Raw genomic sequence first — 21519 nt, 5'->3', positions numbered from 1 at the left:
GTTACAAGAATGCATCCACCCGTGATAATTCCATCATGAGTGGCTGGACATTCACGACTTGTTCACTTTTCTGTATGCCTGTTACACTTCAGTTAAAAAAGTTTTAAAACAGATAAGAAGAAAGCAAGGAAAACATAATGTGTGATAGGATCTTGTTTTTCTGAAACAAAGAAAACATCCCTAGGGAAACAGATGTGCAGAGATAAAAGTTTGGAAGGACACACACAAGTTGTGAACATCAGTGCTCTCTAGATGATGGCAGGAAAATGGTCTTTTTCTGCTGCATTTTCCAATATTGCACATTGGGCACTTTTTTTTTTTTGGCCACGCCCTGCAGCGTGAAGGATCTTACTGCCCCAACTAGGGATCGAACCTGCACCCCCTGCAGTGGAAATGCGGAGTCTTAACCACTGGATGACGAGGGCAGTCAGTCCCTTGGGCATTTCCTTTGGCATTAGAATAAGCAAGCATTGGGACTTCCCTGGTGGTGCAGTGGTTAAGAATCCACCTGACGATGCAGGGGACATGGGTTCGAGCACTGGTCCAGGAGGATCCCACATGCCTTTGCTCCACAACTACTGAGCCTGTGCTCTAGAGCCTGCAAGCCACAACTACGGAAGCCCGTGCGCCTAGAGCCCGTGCTCTGCAACAAGAGAAGCCACTGCAATGAGAAGGCCGAACACCACGATGAAGAGTAGCCCCCGCTCCCCTCAACTAGAGAATGCCTGCGCACAGCAACAAAGACCCAACGCAGCCAAAAATAAACAAATAAAATAAATAAATTTATCTTAAAAAGAGAATAAGCAAGCATGGAGAAGGGGGCTCACTGGTCCAGGGAGGGAAGTTTGCCCTGTGGGTGACAGACTCTCTGGGAGGCAGGGATCTCTTCTAACACCCTGGCAACTGCTGTGCTGTCTGCAAGGATGGGGACCTCATTCTCCTACCCCAGGACTGCCCACTATGCTCGCATTGCTGGGAGTCTCTCCTGCGTCATCATGAGGCCTAGAGATCCCAGCCTGGGTCCTGGCTCTGATGCAAGGGCCCAAGCTGTCCCCCCACCCCCACCCCTTCCCTGAATGGAGCAGTAAGAATAGATCCCAAACCTTGGGGATGGGTGGAGGGGCTGGTCCTTACTCCTGAGAGCAGTGTCACAGTCCAGGCCCCCAGTCCCTCCCTGATGGTCGTATATGGACTGGGAAGATCCCAGGTGCCCCATCCCAGGGCTGACCCCCAGAACCTACCGGCCATACATGGGTTAGAGAAACACCAGGTGACCCCACCCCTGGCTTGGTCCCTGTCCATTAAAGACTCTGGCTCAACCATTGCTCTCTCCAAATATGGAGCTGTGAGACCTAGGGAGGGGGTCAGACCTGACCCCCCCACCTCAAACACACACACCTTCCAGAGTTTTCTACCTCACAGAGCATCTGACACAGAGCTGGTCTGAACCAGAGCTAGGGGTCTCCAGTCTCCCCACTGGCCTGAACTCCCCTCCTGGCATGTCAAGTGAGTGCTGGGCACTGAGCCCCAGGACTACAGCGTGAAGAGACCCCTCCCAGGCCTCTGAGGGCAGCTGCTGCCTCCCTATAGGCCGGTGGGGACTGTCTCCCTATGGTGGCGGTAGCAGCAGGACGCCCCTGTAGAGCATCAGGAAGAGCCCAGTGTTCAAAGAGGAGGGTTCAAGAAGAGGGAGGGAATTTATTTTAATATTTGCAATAACTCGGCAAGGAAGGCCTGCCTACTTCTTTGATGAAGAAACAGGCCCAGAGGGGCCTCCCTGGTGGCGCAGGGGTTGGGAGTCCGCCTGCCGATGCAGGGGACATGGGTTCGTGCCCCGGTCCGGGAAGATCCCACATGCCGCGGGGCGGCTGGTCCCATGAGCCATGGCCGCTGAGCCTGCGCGTCCGGAGCCTGTGCTCTGCAATGGGAGGGGCCACAGCGGCGAGAGGCCTGCGTAGCACACACAAAAAAAAAAAAAAGAAAAAAAGAAACAGGCCCAGAGAGATTAGATAACTTTCAGGGTCACAGAGCCTGTGAACAGGATTCTCAAAGAGGTCTTCTGGCCTCCCTCTCCCTCCACTCCCACCAGACTGTACACTCCATGAGGTGAAGGAGAGGTCACATCTGCTTTATTTGCCGATGTATACCCAGTGCTCAGCAAACAGCAGGTATGCAGTTCGTACCTGTTGAATGAATCCTCCAAGATTCAAATCCAGGTCTGAACCCCAAAGTCCATGCTCCTTCCACTACACTGACACTTGTTATAAAGTGGGACATAAATGCTGCTTTCACATGCAGCTGTGAAACTCCTCCCCTTGCTGTTGCTATCAAAGTAGTATCTCTGTTACCGCCAGTCACAATAGTAGTTCTATAACTGCTAGGGGTCGCACAGAGAAATTAGAAATGGGGGCTTTCACGCAAAAAAGGGGAGAAAGTGTTCGGAAGAGCCGGCCCTGGTCTGGCTTGTCCTCAACAGGGAGCAAAGAGCCCCCAGGGCGGGGGTGGAACAGGAACGAAGCAGGGTCCCAGAGGGGCACCTGTCTTCCTGGGGCACAGCTGTCACCAGGAGCCAGACATCCGGGGCAGGCCAGGACACAGCTGTCGGGGGCGGAGCAACATGGGAGGGTGAGGGCAGGGGGCGGGGCCGGGGTGCTGCCCTCCCCAGGGGGACTCAGCTGTCCTGGCCTAGGCATCCCGCAGCTGGCTGGAAAGGTGCAGCTGCCAAGGCACAAGGAGGCTGTGGGCTGGGGTGGGAGGGGTGCCCGCCTGGAGCCAGGTGGTAGCTAACCCCTTTCTGCCTGCAGCCCACAGCCAGCGGCCAAGTGTGACGAGCCAGCTCGGGTGTGACTGTGGTGCTGGCTTGGTGAAGTCCTCCACACCTGTGCAGTCGTGGTCATGGCAGTCGGGTCTCCAAGGCTAGCCGCCACTGCCCCTACTCCATAGTACAGATGGGGAAACTGGAGACCCACAGAAAGGGAGGGCTGCTGGGCTGGATGCCCCCCCCCCCCGCCAAGCACACCCAAGATCTCCTTCCCCAGCTCCCCAGGGCGTCACGATGGGCTTGGACCAGGACTCGTATGTGGGCAAAGGGGCCCAGAGCAAGTGCAGCATTCTTTCGCTCAAGTACCCCGCGGAGCATGGCGTCATCACCAACTAGGACAACACGGAGATCTGCACCACAGCTTCTATGACAAGCTGTGTGAGGCCTGGAAGGGGCACTGGCCGCTGCTCATCGAGGCCCCACTCACCTCGAAGGCCAACAGCAAGACGAGGACCACTCAGGTCATGTTCAAGACATTGGACCTTCCTGCCACATAGGTGACACCCAAGCCTGTGCTGAGGCTATATGCCTCTGGCCTCACCAGTGAGGACCAGGCCCCCAGTCTCACCCCTACTGTGCTGTAACCTCTGTGTCCAGAGCCCTCTGACTTCTGGGCCCCCAGTCTGGACTCACTACACCAAACCCTGGGCCCCCTCTCCACCTCTGGACTCCTGACGTCTGACCCCCATAAGTTTTCATTGCTCTCCACACCCCATGTCATAGCCAGGCCCCCAGAGGGCCCTAAGGGCCTGCACCTGAGAGCCCCATCCCTGGTCCCCACACCCCTCCTGCCATGTCCCTGCCCCTCCTGTTCCTTGTATCCAGCATTCAGGACACGGGTTGCCCCAGGAGTACAGACTACTTCCTGGCGCCCCCTCCCCAGCTCCGCCTGAAGACCCTGTGTAATGCACCCCCCACGCATCACACTGGACCCCGGGGGTGGCAGCACCCACATCCGAGGGCTGTGTGCTGCCCTTTGCCGCCCAGCGCCTGGGCCCGGAGGGCCGGGACCTCACTGACGACCTCATAAAGACCCTCAGTGAGTGCAGCTACTTCTTTGTCACCACTGGTGAGGGGCTGGGGTGAATGAGACACCCCCTGGCCCACTCCCCGCGACAGCGCCCTCCTGTGCCAGGCCAGGACCACCCAGCAGCACAGGGCCTGGCGCACCAACCTTCTCCTGGGCCCTGGTGCGGAGGAGGGCAGGTGGCACCCGCGGGCAGCTGCAGACACCTTCAGGTCGGCTCTCACACCTTGGCTCATGGTTGCACCCCCCCAATCCCATTCTGCCGGTGGCTCCAAGCCCTCTCACCTGGTCCCTTTCCTTCAGGGCCTCCTCCCTCCAACCTTGGGGTGGCCTACGCTGAGCACAGGGCAGCCCTTCCCTGCCAGCCTGTAGCAGATGTTCATCTTCTTAGAGCAGGGATCCCGAAAGCCCCAGGACAGGCTTTCATGTTCACCTCGTCCACTTCTGCACAGGTAGGATCCAGGCAATGCAGAAACCGTGTGCATGTGCGCGTGGCAGCAGGGCCCCCGCGGGGGCTGCTCTCCCACCCTGCGCAGGGATGGGATTCAGAGGGCCTGGGTCAGAGGGGCTAATCTGGGCTGCAGGCTTTGGAGCCAGGGCTCTGGCAGGTCACGCGGGGACGTGGAGGGAAAGCTGGGGTCTGTGGCCCTGGACTTTGAGCATGAGGTGACTGGGGCTGCTTCCTCCCCCCTTGGAGAAGGCAGGTTATCACCACTGGCCCTACCCCTGTGCTAAGACCTTCTTCCAGCCCTCCACTGTGGGTGAGTCTCTGCTCCCGCAGGGCGGACAGTCCTTGATATTGACCTTCTCAACTCCAGTCCCCGTCTTTCTGGGCAGCCCCCTGCATGGGAGAGAAGGCAGGCCTCTCTCAGGAGAAAGTGCCCCTACTGGCCAGGCCCTGAGAGGGAAGACAGGACCTCCAGACCAGGCATGGAGCCCACCAGGACCAACAAGACAACCCACGACTGCATCGTGCAGGGTGACATCGACATCCACAAGGACCTGGATGTCAACAACGTCCTGTCCGGGGGCATGACCATGTGCCAGGGCACTGCAGGCGGATGCAGATCCTGCCCTGGCACCCGGCACCATGAAGATCAAGTGTGAGTGGTCGCTGGCAGAGCAGGGAATCACCAAACGCCAGTTTCCTTCCTCACCGCGGCCAAGTAACAAGGCGCCCGCACGGGGCTGTCCAGCCTCCCAGACGCCTCTGCAGCGCCTCCCCTACAGTCCCAGACCCTTGACCTCGGACGGTAGAGAAACGACCTCTGCTGCACTTGGAGAGGGAAAAGCAGAGAAAAACCAGAATAAACCTGCTGTGTTTGAACCGACCACTTTCAAAGCCTGGCAGTAGAAACGTCTGGTGGCCAGGTTTCTCACACTGGGGAAACGCAGTCCCTTTCAGACCACCTCAGGCTCTGACCGAAACCGAGGCCCTCTCGTCCAGCAACTGTGCCTCTGAAGGGGTGGCGCTCCAGCCAGTGCCGCTTGAGTGACAAAGTCTGAGCTGCAGGTGGAGGGAGGGGTGAGAGCAGCCACCTCAGAGGACCAAAGAGGGAGCCCGCCACGTAGGAAGGCGGTGTGGAGGGCGCAGATGGGCCCATGCCTTCCGGCTCTGGCCGTTCACCTGAGGCAAGGAGATGGTCATTCCAGGGAATTCCTGCCTGGGATTAAGACAGCCTTCAAGGAACAAAGAGCTCCGGGGTGGGGAGGGGGCAGAATTCCCTCCCTCGAGAAGTCTGTTGAATGACTGATTCGCCAGCATTTGAGATGCTCTCGCCTTTCCCAAGGACTGGGAGGCCTCTCTTCACGCCTCCAAGGTAAGGCGGCTGCACAAACCATGTTCTGGCTGTGTCCCCACCCACGGGGCTGAACCCACCACATGCAGGCACCCACGAGGCAGCTGTTAACCGCGCTCCTCTTTCCCCAGGTCACTGCCCCACCAGAGCTCGAAGACTCAGTAGGGCTTGGGTCTCCATCCTGGCCGCCCTCTCCGCCGTCCGGCAGATGTGGCCACCAAGCAGACGCACAGGAGGCTGGCCCCTCTGGCGTCCACAGGAAGCGCTCTGAGCCCTGGCTCCCGGCCCACTTCCTGCCTCTACTCCCGGCTCCCCCGGGCCACACAAGGGCTTGGGAGAGAAGTGCACAGCTCCATCGGTCACACTCGAGGGGCCAGAGCCTCCCCCAGCTTGTAACTTTCCTGCCCTGTCAGGCCTGACACAAGTTACCCTTCCTTTGAGCCTTCCTCTTTTGTGAGTGGAGGGAAGAGGGGGCTGGAGTCTTTTTAAGAGACACAGAATATCCTGAGTAACCCAATAAAGTAAAAGGGAGGAAAGAAACACCAACACTCTCGTCTGTGCAACTCCCACACAAGTCTTCTGGAATTTACCTTTACCCACGTTATGTCCAATGTCACAACGCCTGGCCTGGGACCCTCTCCAGCAGCAGAGCAGGTGCCCCTCAGGAGAAGACTTTTGACCTCCACCCAGGGCTTTTGGGAAGTGGCACAAACGCATGCATTCGGTCTCAGTTCCCACGTCTGGCTCCTCGCCCCAGACACCCTGAGATTTTCTCAGTCCCAAGCTTCCTTCACAGGAAGAGGTGTGAGGCGTCACAGCTATGTGCCCGCAGGGTTTAGGCCCAACGCTGGGATGGTCTGAGCCCACGCTGCCGATGGCACCCCAGCAGCAGGAAGCCGTCCCAGCAGCTGAACAAAGTGTCTTTTATTTGTGACATACAAATACAACCAATGCAAAAAGAGATCACTTCTTCCCTTTGATTCCAGTGATAACAAGTTGCTAAAGGAAAAAAAAAAAGTATATATATATATATATATATATATATCTCAAGGAGTTTAACTTCAAAGTTTCCTCTAAAAAAAATAAAATAAACACACCGGGAAGGGTTAAAAAGAACCATACACATGTCATATACACATCTGACATCAATGAAAATAACCTGAAATAGGGTGGATACAACTACAAAACAAATCTCAAAATTAATATTTTAACATGCCCCAAACAAACCAAAAAGCCTGGTACAAAAGGCCTGCTATGTTTCTTAAAACCAAGACCTGGGGGAAACGGAGAGACTGATGGTTGAGAACTGAGTGGGCTCAACACCAACAACAGGGTGACCTGCGGGTCTCAGGCAACGTCTCCCCACCCAGCCAGAGCCCCCAGCACCCCTTGGGAAGTGGCACAGGCGGCTGGACAAGCTGGGCCCAACACCAAGTGCCCATCTACCAATGGGGCTCGGTGTCAGGTGTCCAATGAGGGGAGACACACACACTTTAACTCCCTTTATGTGGGATTTACACTGGGGTCCCTTTTGGTCCCCTTGAGTGGGAGGTATCAGAAATCCATGATCTGAGACAATAAATATTTATCATTCTCTGTCCTTTGACAGACAGCAGGGATCAGAGGAAATGCTCTTCCTAAATATGATTCTGTCCTTCCATGATTCTTGGAAGGAGCCCTCCAATGCCCTTCCAGCAATGAAAACTCTCCCCCTTGGGTAAAATCTCCTGGGAGTCAGCAGGGTAGGGGCAAAGGTGGGCTTATTCCAGTGTAAAGCTGCAAGGCCCTCTCCAAGGGAGTGCCACGTCCACTGCTGGCAGGTCAAGAGCAACACGGAGCACTCAGCGGAGAGGCTGTGCGCAAAGGCCCGGCACAGGTGGGACCCTGGGGGAGGGGCGAGGACAGCTCCGGGGAGATCGGGGGAGACGGCCGCACAGGCGGCCTGGGTCAGGGCGGAGGGTGGGGCGTGAGTAGACCTAGGTCGGAAGGACTGACAGACCTCCTCCGGAACAACCTCGCAAAGGCAGAACCTTTGAGATGCTCCCTAAGGCAGAGCTCAAGGTTGTCCAAGGGGAGGTGGTAGGTGCTTCTTCCTGGATAAGGATTTGGTCATCGTCTTCCCTGGAAGGGGATAACGGTCTGGGGATGAGGGCAAGTCTAAGCTCTGACCCTGCGCCCTCTCTACCCCAGGAGGGGAGAGGAAGCTTCTCCTGACCCCCGCCCGCCGCAGGTGACACCGGAGAGAAGAGCAGCGTCTGGCCAGGCTGGAGAGTGCAGGAAGGGGCTGCTGCTGGCTGGGGGCTCTCCAAAGGGGGCAGTGGCGGTGGGGGGTACCCACCTTCAGAGAGCTAACAGCACCAAGATATGAGAGGAAACGGCACTAAATATGGCAGGAGCAAGGGGTCTTCTGGGGGAAGACAAGGGGCTCCCTGATGTTATTTCCCCTTGAGAGTAAGAAGAGGGGTATCGAGTGGGGTGAGAGGTGACGGAGAAGAGCAGGCAGGGCTCCAGCTCTTTTCTCTGAGTAAAAATCTCAAGTCACTGCCATGAGATCAAGAGGTTAAGCTCAGGGTGCAGCCAGGTCCCAAAGCCCGGAGAAGCCACAGTCCCCACGGCAGGCCCCATTCACACCTGCTCCTGGTCCTCTCGGCCCCTCACTGACAGCAATGGGGAGAGGGGGACAGCCTTTCTCCCAGAGCCGGCAGCCGGCTGGTCCCCTGGGACAACTCCACTCTAACTGGATCCACGAAGGCACAGCCAGAAAGAGCTCCCTCGATTCCCTGTGTCATGGCACAAAAGACCTTCCTGAGGTCTCCACTGGAGCGTCCCATCCACGAAACAGGAGTCTCTCTGAAGACTCTCTCTACGCCCAGATCTTACACTGAGCCCATTCCTCTGTGGGAACCAGCCAGACCCTGACCCAGGGCTCCAGGACTTTCATGAAGGTGGGAATAAACACTCCATTTGTCCAGCAGTGTGGGTGGCGGGGAGGGGGGCTTGTCAGGAATCCAGCTGTAGGGAAGTCGGAGAACCCACGCTCAGGGCCGAGAGCCGAGTGAGAAGGCAGCCACCGTGAGAGGATGCGCCTCGCGCCCCGGCCTGCGCCGGCTCCTCCGGCAGCATCCTCTCCTCTCTGCTCCCTCCAGCACCCTGCTCTTCTAGGAGAGAGCAGGAGGGGCGGCGCGGACCACTCCTCCCCAGGGTTGGGGCTGAGGAGGCCACAGCTCTGAGGGCACCTGGCAAGCGGCTTGAAACCGGGGAGCGAACAGGCCTGGGAGAGAGCGTGGGAGCTCAGTGGCAGCAGCCACCACAGTGCCCGCCCGAATGGGGGTGCTGGCTGTCCCCAAACTTGGTCCTCCGGCTCAGGATCTCATAGGAGCAGTCCTCCCCACAGCAACCGGACATGCTTGGGGAAGAGTCATCGATTTCAAACCTGCAGGCAGGCAGGAAGAAAGGGTTGGCTATGGGCAGGTGACTGCCTTCCTCCCCAGGAGTCAGGGCTCAGGAGCAGGGCAGGGGACCAAGCCACAGGCGCTCCCACACCATCTCCTCAGTTGCCAACCCCAAGGACCTCAGAACCAAGAGTTCAATGTCAGGACGGATGGGTCCAGGATGGGGGAAAAGACACTGGGCCAGCTGCCACCACCCAGAGGGTCCCACACCGGGGCCCAGCTCCTTACTGCAGCGCTTCTCTGAAGAACTGGTAGGCACCATGATTGTGCTTAAATACCGTTAACATAACTTTCTTCATCTGTGTGCTGAGAAGGAAGCAGAGAGAACCTTCCAGAAAGAGAAACAGGTGCTAAATCCCACTTGCTCTCTTGTGTCTCTGCCTGCTGTCTCCCGTTTGCTCCTAAGAAGTATTCCTGAGGCCCGACTCTAGCCCGTCTTGGGCACCCACAGCACTGGGTGCCACCCTCTGTGACAGGGCTGATCAGGCCCCCACCTGACTGGCTTCTCCTCCAGCTCCTCTCTGCACCCCATTACTCAGGCGCGGAACAGGCACTCAGAGGTGCTTTCCTCCTTGAGCCCAGTGTACAAAATCTGGAGTCATGGCAGGGCAGGGAGAAGCTTACTGAGAGGGTTCTAGACACCTTTCTTCCAGAACAGTCCCGTGAGCCCTGTCCCCCACAGGGGATGCCTCAGAGGCAGCTCCAACTGAGCAGTGCACGGACGGCCCTCACCTGTTGGCCATGAGCTGCAGGATCTGTATGAGGAACTTCCCCAGACCTTTCCGCCGCACCTTGCTCTCCAGCTGCACTTCGTAGCTGGGGGAGGAAAGCAGAGTGAGCGTGGAGCGGCTGCGAGGCCTGCCACAGACCCAGATGGGCGTGCTGGGCTTTGCCACTGGCTGGGGTGCCTCCTCCCCGCGCGCCCACCCCCAGGCCAGGGCCCCTACCAGTACAGGACTTCATCCCCGCACTCCACGTCAAACCGGAAGTGAGAAAAGGCTACGGGAACCGAACTGTTTTCCCAAGCGATGAGGTACCAGGCCCGGTCATCCGTCATTTCCTCACGTTTCTCTCTGTCCTTCCAGCCCCACTCGCTCTGCTCATACCTGGGAGATGGGGGTGGGGTGGGGGGCAGTCAGGACAGGGCCTCTGGAGAGGAGGGCCAGGCTCCCTGCCCGAGAGGGCGTGCTTACATGGTCTGCATATTGGTCTTGGTCAGGTCGAAGGCCCAATCCACGGTGGCCGGCTCCAGGCCAGACACTCGCTTACATTCAATGGAGACATTTAACCTGAGAAGAGGAAAAGGAGGCGTCTGGAGCCGGCTACAGGCCCGGCACCACCCGCTGCCCTGACAGCCTGACAATGAGGCCCGCCTGGTCTCAGAAAAGCCGAGCCCGGACGTGACTACAGAAGGTGCCTGTGAAGGAACTAGGCCGTTCAAGCCGAGATTAACAACTGTCATCACCAGCCCACCACCCTGACCACAAGCCCCATTTCCTGCCTTCCCTGCACAGCCCTTATCAGACTCAGCACTTTGTAAACTTCTGTCCCTCTCTGCTAGCTCTTTGCTCTCTCCAACCTCTCTTCTGTAGTTTGTTACAAACACAGGAGTCCTCTCTGTTCCCTCAATTCCTGCCCTTAGGCATTTTTCCTGTTGCTTTCATTTGGCATCAAGTCTTCACTGGGCTCCCAGGGGACCCCTTCCTTCTCATCTTGCCTGCAAAAGCAGCTGGATGACCTCAGGCCCTTCAAGAAGCCTATGGCCCACATCCCTCTGAGGAGTCCTGCCCACTGCTTCCTCTGAGGACACAGTGGGTGCTCTCAGCTGATCAAACAGGGTAGATCGGGATTCACCCCATGCTCTGTTTTCCTAAACTAACAAATGATGTAGGTGCTAAGGTGTCGACCTTTTTTTTTTTTTTTTTTTTTGGCCGCACCGCGCATGCGGGATCCTAGCTCCCCGACCAGGGACCAAACCTGGGCCACGGCAGTGAAAGTGCCAAGTCTCAACCACTGGACTAACAGGGAGCTCCCTCAATCTGCTATTTAGGTCTAAATGAATTAAATAAATTACAGTTAAACTCCTTGGCCAAACTGTGAAATCATATTCTCCAGGTAGTGCCACATTCTGAAAGGACTGACTCAACTCCTCAGAGGACATCACCACTGGAATCCATGGTCACCTCTGCTGTCTGGTATGTCATATGAGCTGCACATGTGTGTGGTCTTGTGAACTCAGAACTTCCTGGCTCTGAACAGCCTTCCTTTCTTTCCAAGTACAGACCATGTAGTGGTCAGAAAAGCCCACACACAGCACTGCAACAGTCTTAGCTATAAATTTTCTCAAGGCTGATTTGCAAGTATAAATTCTCCACTAATCTGAGTTCCTTAAGTACATGAAAGTAGGATCACAGCCACACAAATCACACACAATTCCAGGCACCAAATGAGCCCAGAGTCAGCTGGCAATGCCTGCTTCAGAGCTGGTCCATATTTCTGGAAGTCAGTGGGAATGTGGGATAGGGAACACTGAGAGAGATCACAGTAAGCAATCTCTAAACTATGTCAAAGGACTTCCCAGAAGTTGAAAGACGACACAGCTTCTAGAGGAACCATAATGCATCTGATCACAGACAGAAAGAATAAATTAATATACTATGAAATTCAGACACAGCTATGAAATGCAAATGTAGCATTACCTACTCTAGTCTTTCCTTCATAATTCATGCATTTACATTTGTCTTATCTTGTTCATTAAAATATTCACACCAGCTGCAACTTACAGAGCTGGATATAGTTTCTGTCCTCCTTAAAACAACCTCGCAAGTTTGGCATCATCATTCCATTTAACAGATAAAAAATGAGGCTTGAAGAATATGTTGACTTAACCAAATATAGTTAATAAGAGGCACTGTTATGATTCAGACCCATAGCAATGATCCTGTAAAATCATAGCCCCTGTTTTACCCTCAGCCAACAGCATCTCGGGTGAGACAGATAATGCTACCTATTTTACAAACCAAAGGAACAGAAAGTGGAAGGGAGCTTTAGTCTAGATTCTGCAGTGAAGTGGATTAGTAAAAAGAACAGTAGTAATAACAACTAACACTGACCTAGCCTTTCATATGCTCCAGGCACTAACACTTTACATCTAATCCTCCTGACAACTCCACGAGGAAAGTACCCATTTCTGATTCAAAAACTGAGACACAGAGAAGTTAAGTAATTTGTCCAGGGTCACAAAGCCAGTAAGTGGCTTTTTACAATTATACTATAGACCCAGGGAAAGAACGCTGGACTGGGAATTAAAAGCCCCCCCCACCTCCCCACGGCGAGGGAGAAACTCCATAAGCTCAGACATCTCATTCAGCTTCTTGGAGCTTCGGTTTCCCTCTGCATAAAATGAGGGAGTCGGCCTAGATGATTTTTCAAGTTTGTTTCAGCTCTATGGTTCTTCGATGGAGAGAATAACAAGTCCCACATAGACATCAGTCTGAGATTAGGCAATCTTTGCTCATTTGCAGATTCCTTTGTCTCCCTAACTGGGGGATTTTATATCAACAGGGTACTAGCCATCTTTTCCGCTTTTCCATTAACAAAGAATGAAACAATTTGGGTCTGAGGAAGCCTACTCTGGAAAGGTGAATTCCTGAAGGGACTCAAGGAGACAAGTTAGGAACGCTGAACACTCACCCATTCCGATCATATTTCTTGAACACTGGGAAAGCCTCTAATGGGTCTCCAAGCTGTGGAGGGAAAGAAAAGAGGAGTAGCACAAACACTGGCCTAGCAGAGTCACAGGCTCCACCCTCAAGTACCACGCTGTGTGGACCCACGTGGAGGCTCCGCTCCCAGGGCCGGGAGCCGCCCTTATATACAGACCTTCCATCTGCCTTCGCTCTGAACTCACACGTAGGAGGGAGGCTCTGGGAAGAAGGCCCAACAGGGTTTTAGCTTCATTTGATGGAGTAAGAAGAGACTTTACTGCCTAATTCTAATACTGGCCTCTGGGCATAAAACCTACTCAGCACCCACCTGACCCAAGAGAGAAGACAGGTCCCTTGCTCCATTCACATAACTTTTTTTTAAAATGATATCTTTTCTTCTGATTTTAGTTTTGGCTACATGCTATAAGCTTTTTTAAAATTTATTTTTGTCTGCGTTGGGTCTTTGTTGCTGCACACAGGCTTTCTCTAGCTGTGGCGAGCAGGGGCTACTCTTCGTTGCGGTGTGTGGCCTTCTCATTGCAGTGGCTTCTCTTGTTGCGGAGCACAGGCTCTAGGGTGAGCGGGCTTCAGTAGTTGCGGCTCACGGGCTCTAGAGCGTAGGCTCAGTAGTTGTGGCGCACGGGCTTAGTTGCTCCACGGTATGTGGGATCATCCCGGAACAGGGCTCAAACCCATGCCCCCTGCACTGGCAGACGGATTCTTAACCACTGTGCCACTAGGGAAGCCCCATTCACATACTTTTGAGAGGCCCCCAACTAACCTCCCCTGGTCAAAACCCAAAATGAAAATATCATGTCCCTGCGCCACATCCTTGTAAGTGTGAATGTTTACTGAGTGGACTAAAAGAATAACAAAAACTGGGACATGAACCGGGGCAGCAAGGGTGACCAGAATCTCTCTGGTTCCACTGGAAAGCTGAGCCACTCCCAGTCAGGCCCACCGGATGCTCAGAATCTCAGCTACTCCTCCCCCGACTGTGGCCCCTCGAAACCAGGCTGCTGCATCCCTGGCACAACCTGTGGTACCTCACGGGCAGGCAATAAATGTTTGAAGGAAAGAATGAGAAAACTATATCACATTTTACCAGGGAGGTTTCCTCCCCAAAATGCAAAACCCTAGGAAAAATTTCTGCAGACCCTCTTCTAGTGTTAAGGAAGGAGACCCACAGAAAGAAGATGCCACTTCCACTTCAATCCACACTTCCCTGCACGCCTGGGCCAATCGCTGGCCCTCCTCGCAGCTCTCTGCCAGCCAGGCTAGTTTTCCCCGGCAGCAAGGAGGCAGCGGAGGTAGCGGAGGTATGGATGCGTAGTAACACAACTCTGCCACAGGGTGGCGCCAAAAGAAATCAAATTAAAAACCAAGTTGCAGCTCCAGGAGCAAGGGACTAGGAAAGGAGGGGAGAGTCACCCTGTTGGCGGCGTCCACTTTGGCACAGACAGCATCCATGGCTGCTCGCTCCTCCAACCGCTTCTGTTTCTTCTCTTTTGCTTTGCTCGACTTCCTCTGCAACACGGAAAAGCAAAGTTGGCTGGAAGGCTGTGACCAACCAAAGACTTGACTTTGACTTTCCCTTTGGAGACCCTAAGGGTCAGTCCCCAATCCACAGCAGAAACTCCGGATCCTGCCTGGCAGGGTAGGAAAGACCCAAGCGTGTCCCAGTCATGAGACCCTGGGAGCGTCACTAGACTTCTCAGCTTCCCTATCAGGAAGAGTACTGACCCTTTGGGTCACCGTGAGGACCCAGTGAGAGCACGTGACAACACCTGAAGCAGAGCCTGGCCCCCCAGCAGCTGCCTAATAAATATTCACTCATTCATTCCCTCCTAAGGTAGGAACAAGTAATTTTAGACACATGCAGGGCAGGTTTCAGGGAGATGATGGCATCTGAGGTAGCGGCTGACAGCTGTTTCTAAGTATAAATTCATTCAGTAAGCCTTTTCAGTGTCTTCTGGCTTCAGAAAACAAAGATCTGGTCTGGGGGCAGCCTCTTTGGGAGCTGAGTCTCCTTGCTAAGCTAGGGCTGGGCACTCTGGATTAAGGCGACGGAGCTGTGCCCAGAAACAGCTGCTCAGCCAAGGCCAATGAGTGGCAGACACACCGAGCACCGAGTAGCGAGAGGGCAGAGTGAAGGGGCCCAAGGGGTTCACCTGGGGACAGAGGCCATACGGACACGTGATCAGCAAAGCCAAGTTGCAGGGCACATAGGCAGCAGAGGAGGGGCAGAGGGAGGCTGTCTGTACACAGAGAAGCAAACTGCAAACCGCCCATAACTCCAAATGGAGCACACCCTGTTTGGAGGCTCACGTGAGGTTTTCTCAAATCTAAATGGACCCTCTTACCCTCTTGTAAAAACTGGTAACACAAGGAAAAGAGCCCAAGCTCTGGAGTCCAACAGACCCTGTCCAAAGCCTGCTTCTGCCCTCTACTCCCTTCGGGTCTTAGGACAAGACACAACCATTCCTTGAGCCTCCTTCCCTCATCTGATGAGCAGGGCCCTTAATACCTCCTTTGAAGTATTAAGCCCATGAGGGTTACTATGGCCTGTGCTCAATAAATGACACTTTTCATTCTCACTCCCAAGGAGGAGCAGAGCAGCACAGCATCCAGAGGGGCCTGCCCACCCAGCCCAAGTCCTGAAGGTACCTCAAAAGCACTGGGAAGGTGGCTCTGCTTTTTACCAACCGCACTGCCTCTTCTGCCCGCACCCCTCACTTCCCGGACCTCACCGGAGAGAGGTTTTGCCACCTCCGATCCCACAGTAGCCCTGACACTGATTGGCCCAGGAAACGGTGAGTTGAATACCCAGCTGCTGGATAAATTCTACCCTCGGTTCCTCAAGGAATGACACTGCTTAACTCCTATTTCAAGCAACCAGAAGGCAAGAGCTCAGATACTAGGGACTCACAGGGATGGCTCTTCTAGGCAGAGACTCACCCAGCACCAGCTGTTTACTATCTGCTGGCTGAGCACTGTGCAGAAAGCCGAGAGCTAGCGCCCATTTCTTACCTCCCTAGAGGAACAAACAGAAGAGAATAGACTGTCTTCATCACACTAGGATCTCAGGAAAGAACTAGCCCCTCTCTACCCCAAAGAGGTTTTAGATCATCCACCTTTTTTCCTCTAGGAATCTGCGTTTCAAGACCACACTGAGAGATACACTCATTTTGCAAAACACTTTCACCAACATTATCTGGTTCAATTCTCAGGGCAGAAACCATCACCTCCTTTTACACGAGAAACTCCTCAGTTTCTTGTGTAAAGGCTCAAAGGGGTGGCGCGCATTGTTCGAAGTTCCCCAGAGAGTAAGTGGAAGAGGGGAGACTCAACCCCAGGGCTGGGCTGCAGATTCGGTGTTTGTCCCACCAGGCACTCTGCCTCCCTCCGGGAGCGCCTACACCAGCGTCCAAGGCCTCCTCAGCTCCGCCAAGGTAAGGTCAAGACAAGACCTCAGGAGCCTCAAGGCAGCCACTTGGTGATTCACTTCTCATGACCCTTCTGGCTCGGTAAGAGCTGACGTGACATGCCCGCACAGCGCCACCCCAGACTCTACGTCCACAACGAGGCAGGGGTAAGGGACAGGGAAACTTGAGACAGAAGGTCGCCAGGGCTGTGCAATGGGGCACCGAACAGGCCAGGCCCCTGTTCCTCCTGCCACCCCCGTGTGTGAAAGGAACTCCACCTCCAGGAAAATGGGAACACGACTGCTGGCCTCACAGAACAGCCAAGGACAGGTCAGAAGCCAGCACACAGTCCCAGTCGGTGCCAGCTGCCTGCCTCCACCCTGCACGTTAGCTCTATGGCACAGAGCTGAGGGATCAGAGGTGCTGGAAGGAAAGCTTCACTCCCAGGACCCCGAAAGCACTGAAGTGTAGGTTCCCTCCATAGCATCTCATTTCTAAGCACCAGAAGTAAGTAATTCCTAAGCACAAGCCGCAGGAGGGCCAAGCCCGGGCCTCCAGGAGATTTATGGGCTCAATCATGCAGGGGAACAGGTGAGCCAGGCAACTCTCAGTGACGCCTGGGGCCGCCATGGCCAGAGACTGCGGATAATGAAAGAGCCCCTTAAGTGCCTCGCTGCCTGCACACAGGGTATGAGGCAGGCTGCAGCAGGCGGGCCAGACGGGCAGGGGCCCTCCCTCAAACCCAGCACATGCTAGGAGAAGTAGTCTCCTACTGTTCCAATTAGCTTTGTCCTGCCTTGCGGAGGTAAGACTGTCCTGCAGGGACACAGGAAAATTCTCCTAATTAAAATGGGAAATAAGCACAGTGAACAGTAAAGCTCATTGTGGTTAAGTGTCTTTCCCAAGGGAGCTTTATATAATAAAGAGTGTGGGATTTTGAGTCAAGAGACCCACATTTGATTCTCAGCTCTTCCAATTAATGGCTGTGTGACTTTGAGCAAGTTATTTACTCTCTCTCCAACAAGTTACTCAGTTTCTCTGAACCTCAATTTCCACATCCATAAAATGGGGCTAACAATGCCTATACCTCCCAGGACTGTTTTAAGGACAAAATGATACAACGTACTAGATATAAAAATTCCTTACTGTAAGGACTTCCGTTTACAAGCACCTACTAACGATAACTCTGCTAGTACTTTAATAAAGATGATTTATTTTAATCTTTGCAATAACTCAGCAAGGAATGCCTGCTTACTTCTTTGATGAAGAAACAGGCCCAGAGAGATTAGATAACTTTCAGGGTCACAGAGCCCGTGAACAGGATTCTCAAAGAGGTCTTCTGGCCTCCCTCTCCCTCCACTCCCACCAGACTGTACACTCCATGAGGTAGAGGAGAGGTCACATCTGCTTTATTTGCCGATGTATACCCAGTGCTCAGCAAACAGCAGGTATTCAGTTCGTACCTGTTGAATGAATCCTCCAAGATTCAAATCCAGGTCTGAACCCCAAAGTCCATGCTCCTTACACTACATCAGTTAAATGTGTATGACACTTGTTGTTACAAAGTGTGACATAAATGTTGTTTTCACATGCAGCTGTCAAACTCCTCCCCTTGCTATTGCTATCAAGGTAGTATCTCTCTCTTTTTTTTTTTTTGGTCGCACCTCATGGCTTGTGGAATCTTAGTTCCCCTACCAGGGATGGAACCCGCACCATCGGCAGTGAGAGCATGGAGTCCTAACCACTGGACCACCAGGGAATTCCCTCAAAGGAGTATCTCTTTAACTGCTAGTCATAATAGTAGTTCCATGACTGCTAGGGGTCACCCATAGAAATTAAAAAATAAAAAACGCCCAGATGGGGATAGGAGGCACCTTTCAGAGAAAGGATTTGGCAACCCTTAGGTTTTCAGTTATCAATGTCTCCATCCCACAAAGAATCCAGAATCCAGGGAAAAAACCCTCGGTTTTTGGCAAAGGGAGACAGAGCTCTAAATTCTAATTCCTAAAACACGTGTGGCAGCAAAAGGGTGACAGAACTCTGACCAGCGCACCACCTGATGCCACTCTCAGCCTGTGGTCAGGCTGTCAAACAGAGCAGGGCCCTCTCCTGGGGGGTAACCATGAGGAACCATGACGCTCCTGACACTGAGGTGGGGAGTCCACAGCCCCCACCCATAAGGAATGAGTATGATAAGAGGGTTCCAGCTCTGCTTCAGGGAGGAAAATTCAATTTCTCTTTTGCAGAGACTAGGTAGGGGCTGTTCTGAGAAACACATCTGTGAAGTATGAGTAATAAGATCAGGGCCCTCAAGGAAGCAGCAAGGATTGCAGGACCTCTGAGGCCTGCTATTTCAACTCAACTAATGAGGAAGTGTTGAACAAGAATGGCATGTTATGCTTCTTGTTTTCTGCTCAGCCTGGAGTGGCTGATGCTGGGTAGACGTTTCCCAAGTAATACCAGGGACTCAATATTTTATTTAGTTTCAACAAGACCTGGGGTCTGGGACCTTTCACTAAAATCTAGGTTAAATGTGCCTAAGGTTTCCAGACTTGATTTTCTATACATGAAGTACGCAGTATCCAAAAGTCCTTGTTGAAACGTGATGAATGTGTTTTGACATGGATTACATAAAGTGCTTTGACATGGATAAGACAACTACTTTTGTCTAACAAGTTGATTTATTCAGTCAATAACTATTTGAGTGGAGAGGGAAAAAATCTAGATTAATAATAGTAGGGACAAACCCAATGAGTTAAAAATAGCACAAATCTATTTTAGATGACTACAGGCTGAGAATACAGGCAAAAATAACAGCCACTATTTAAGAGGCACCTATGTAACTATGTACATCCACTATCTGATTTTATCCTCACATCTGTCCTAAAGGGGAGGTATCATCATTCTCATTACATCGATGAGGAAATTCAAATCCACAAAGGCCAGGTCACTGGCACAATATCACGCCTCCAGCCAGGGAAGGTGGGGCTGGAACTGAGGTCTCTCTGGCTCAAAAGTCAGGACTCCCTAAAGGTGGTGCAAATTTCATGTAAAAACTAATAAGATACATGGTACCAGGGAGGGCCAGTTACATTTTTAGGAGAGTGACTGGTGCTACTCTAATTGGGACTTAGGAAGGTGATCTCACAGAAACATGCGAATAACTTCTGCTCAACCCTCTATCAACACATGCCAGGAAGGGCATAAGATGCACCTCCAGGCTGCCTTGTGCAAAACAGGTGCTCACTATCCATCCCCGGCTGGGGCCGTCACCAGAACTCCATCGTTCCCCTGCTCACCTTCTGCACAGCTTCCCCACCCAAAGCCACCTGAAGTAGGAAGACTACTAACAACCCAGGTAATAAGACTCACTTCGGTGCATCTGGGAGGCCTTGAAGGCAGGCCTCTGTCGAAAAGGAAGAGATTCGGAGCAGGAGGAACCTGGTGGAAAGAGTCTCGAAAGAGACTGGGGAAACCAGCTTCGCTGAGAAGCCGAGTAGCGGGAAGCGGGCGGCCGGGGGATTCGAGAGCCCTGAGTCGGGGTTTGGCGCCCAGTCACTGCCCGTGTGACCTTGGCTGGGTGCCTTCTTTTCTCTGGGCCTCGGTTCCCTCCAACCCAGTGTAGGCCTAGGATATGGGAAGCCGCGAAGCCGGTGACAGCGGGGTGATGGGTGACCCCTGGGGGCGGGGGGGATACCCAGGGAGCGCGCAGGGGTAGAGGGGAGGCCAAGAAGATAACACGTCCTGGAGGAAGGCAAGGGCGGGCACGACGCGAGAGGCGGGGGGCACCGGAGGGGGTGGGGCCCGGAGACGGGGCTCCCCAGGAGATTACCGGGCTGGGCCGGGCCTCGGGACACTTAGACTGGGGGAGTCGAGTCATGTGGGGGCTGGGGGTCACGTGAGGCCGGAGGGGTTCGGGGTCACGTGAGAGGGGGTTCAAGGAACAATGGGGGCGCAGGGGACGGGGTAAGCGGGGAGCCCTCCCGGCCCTCGCGTCTCCTCTCCCTCCCTCACTCACCCCCATGGCGGCAACGGCGGCGGTGGCCCTCAGCTCCTCCTTCCCACACTTGCCAGTAGGGAGGCGGCAACGGCGGCAACGGCTGCGGCAGCGACACCAGAGCGGCGGCGGTCCCCGCACGGCGCATGCGCCTCGCGGCCTCCCCCCACCCGCCCTCGCGCCCTGGCGGGCACCGCGCCGGCGCAGAACCCGGGGAGGGGGACGGGTGTGGGGGGAGGGAAGGCGCGCAGGTGGAGAGCCGGGGAGGCGGGCGGAGGGTCTCGCACCCGAAAGAGGCGGGAGGCGAGGAGGAGCGTCGCTCTGGGAATGACGTAGCCGGGGCCGCCCCCTCCTCGGTTGGCTGTGTCTGTAGCTATGGCAACGGCCGCGCCGCCTCGAGAGAAGCGCGCCGTTGGGCAGCTCGGAGGGTGGCAGCGCCGCCTCTGCGCTCTGTTCCGCTTCTCCCCCGCCCGCCTGGGTCAGCCTGCGCAGCAGCCACCTTCCCAGACGACCAAACGCGTCACGACCTCTGAAATACCAGTCACTCCTACAACCCTCTGGCACAGGGGCAGTCTTTGGAAAATTCCCACCTTCTAGATCGTGAACTCTTGAAATCCCTTTTCTAACCAGAGTCATTCATCCTTCTTCTAACCATTCATTCACCCTCCATTCATTCGCTCTCTCAAACACTGACTAGCACTTACACCTACGCTGTGCAGAGCCCAGGGGGCACAGAAAGGAGCAACATGTCATCCCAGTCCAAAACTTACTGTTTAGAGGTGAGACAGGCATGTAACAACTGTTTACTGGAGAGTGGAAGGTTCTGTGAAAATGAGACATTAGGTGTCCTGAACAATATTAACTTCAGTCTATCCCAGCAGACCAGTGTGACCCCCACTTGACCCGCATCAGAATCGCCTGGGGAGCGTGTGCACTGTGCACACCCCGGGACCTACCCTAGAATCTCCAGGGTGGAGCCAGAGTCTTCTCTTCTAGGACTTCCCAGATAGGGTCACACTCATGAAAATCAGAAAACCGCTGCCCAAGACAAGCGTCACAGGCTTTGTCAGGTTTTGCTCATTATCCCATCATCAGTGCTCAGCACAGGGGTGGCCCCCAAACAGCCACTCAAGCAACATTGGCACTAACCATATGCTAGGCTCTGTTGCAGGCAGCAAAGAAAATACCAAACAGAAAAGGCACTGCCGTCATAGAATTTGTATTCTAGAAGAAAGAGGCAGATAATAAACTAAATGAATGAACCGGTAAAATACGTAACACGTTAGATGAT

At 54.1% G+C, this 21519-nt stretch overlaps 1 protein-coding gene across 1 annotated transcript; it reads right to left on the bottom strand.

Annotated features, from left to right (window-relative positions):
• Positions 1 to 7136: 7136 nt before the first annotated feature.
• Positions 7137 to 20367, bottom strand: NAA40 (N-alpha-acetyltransferase 40, NatD catalytic subunit). Its single transcript, XM_059070744.2, has 8 exons — positions 20250 to 20367; positions 14238 to 14333; positions 12793 to 12845; positions 10293 to 10388; positions 10047 to 10205; positions 9832 to 9915; positions 9328 to 9405; positions 7137 to 9080 (listed from the first exon to the last, which is right to left on the bottom strand). Exons 1-8 carry the CDS (start codon positions 20253 to 20255, stop codon positions 8939 to 8941), a joined length of 714 nt encoding a protein of 237 aa, XP_058926727.1. The 5' UTR covers positions 20256 to 20367; the 3' UTR covers positions 7137 to 8938.
• Positions 20368 to 21519: the final 1152 nt, after the last annotated feature.

This window comes from Kogia breviceps, chromosome 7 (assembly GCF_026419965.1).
Source record: "Kogia breviceps isolate mKogBre1 chromosome 7, mKogBre1 haplotype 1, whole genome shotgun sequence".
In the NCBI taxonomy this organism is placed as follows: Eukaryota; Metazoa; Chordata; class Mammalia; order Artiodactyla; family Physeteridae; genus Kogia; species Kogia breviceps.
This window is presented reverse-complemented; position numbering and strand designations above follow the sequence as displayed.

Bases quoted from the DNA above. Each gene is read 5' to 3' on its own strand.
- NAA40 (XM_059070744.2), bottom strand. The intron at 12,846-14,237 runs GTGACTCTCCCC...TTCCCTCCACAG, and splicing joins AAGTGGACGCCGCCAACAGG to CTTGGAGACCCATTAGAGGC. The intron at 9,406-9,831 runs GTGAGGGCCGTC...CTTCCTTCTCAG, and splicing joins CTGCAGCTCATGGCCAACAG to CACACAGATGAAGAAAGTTA.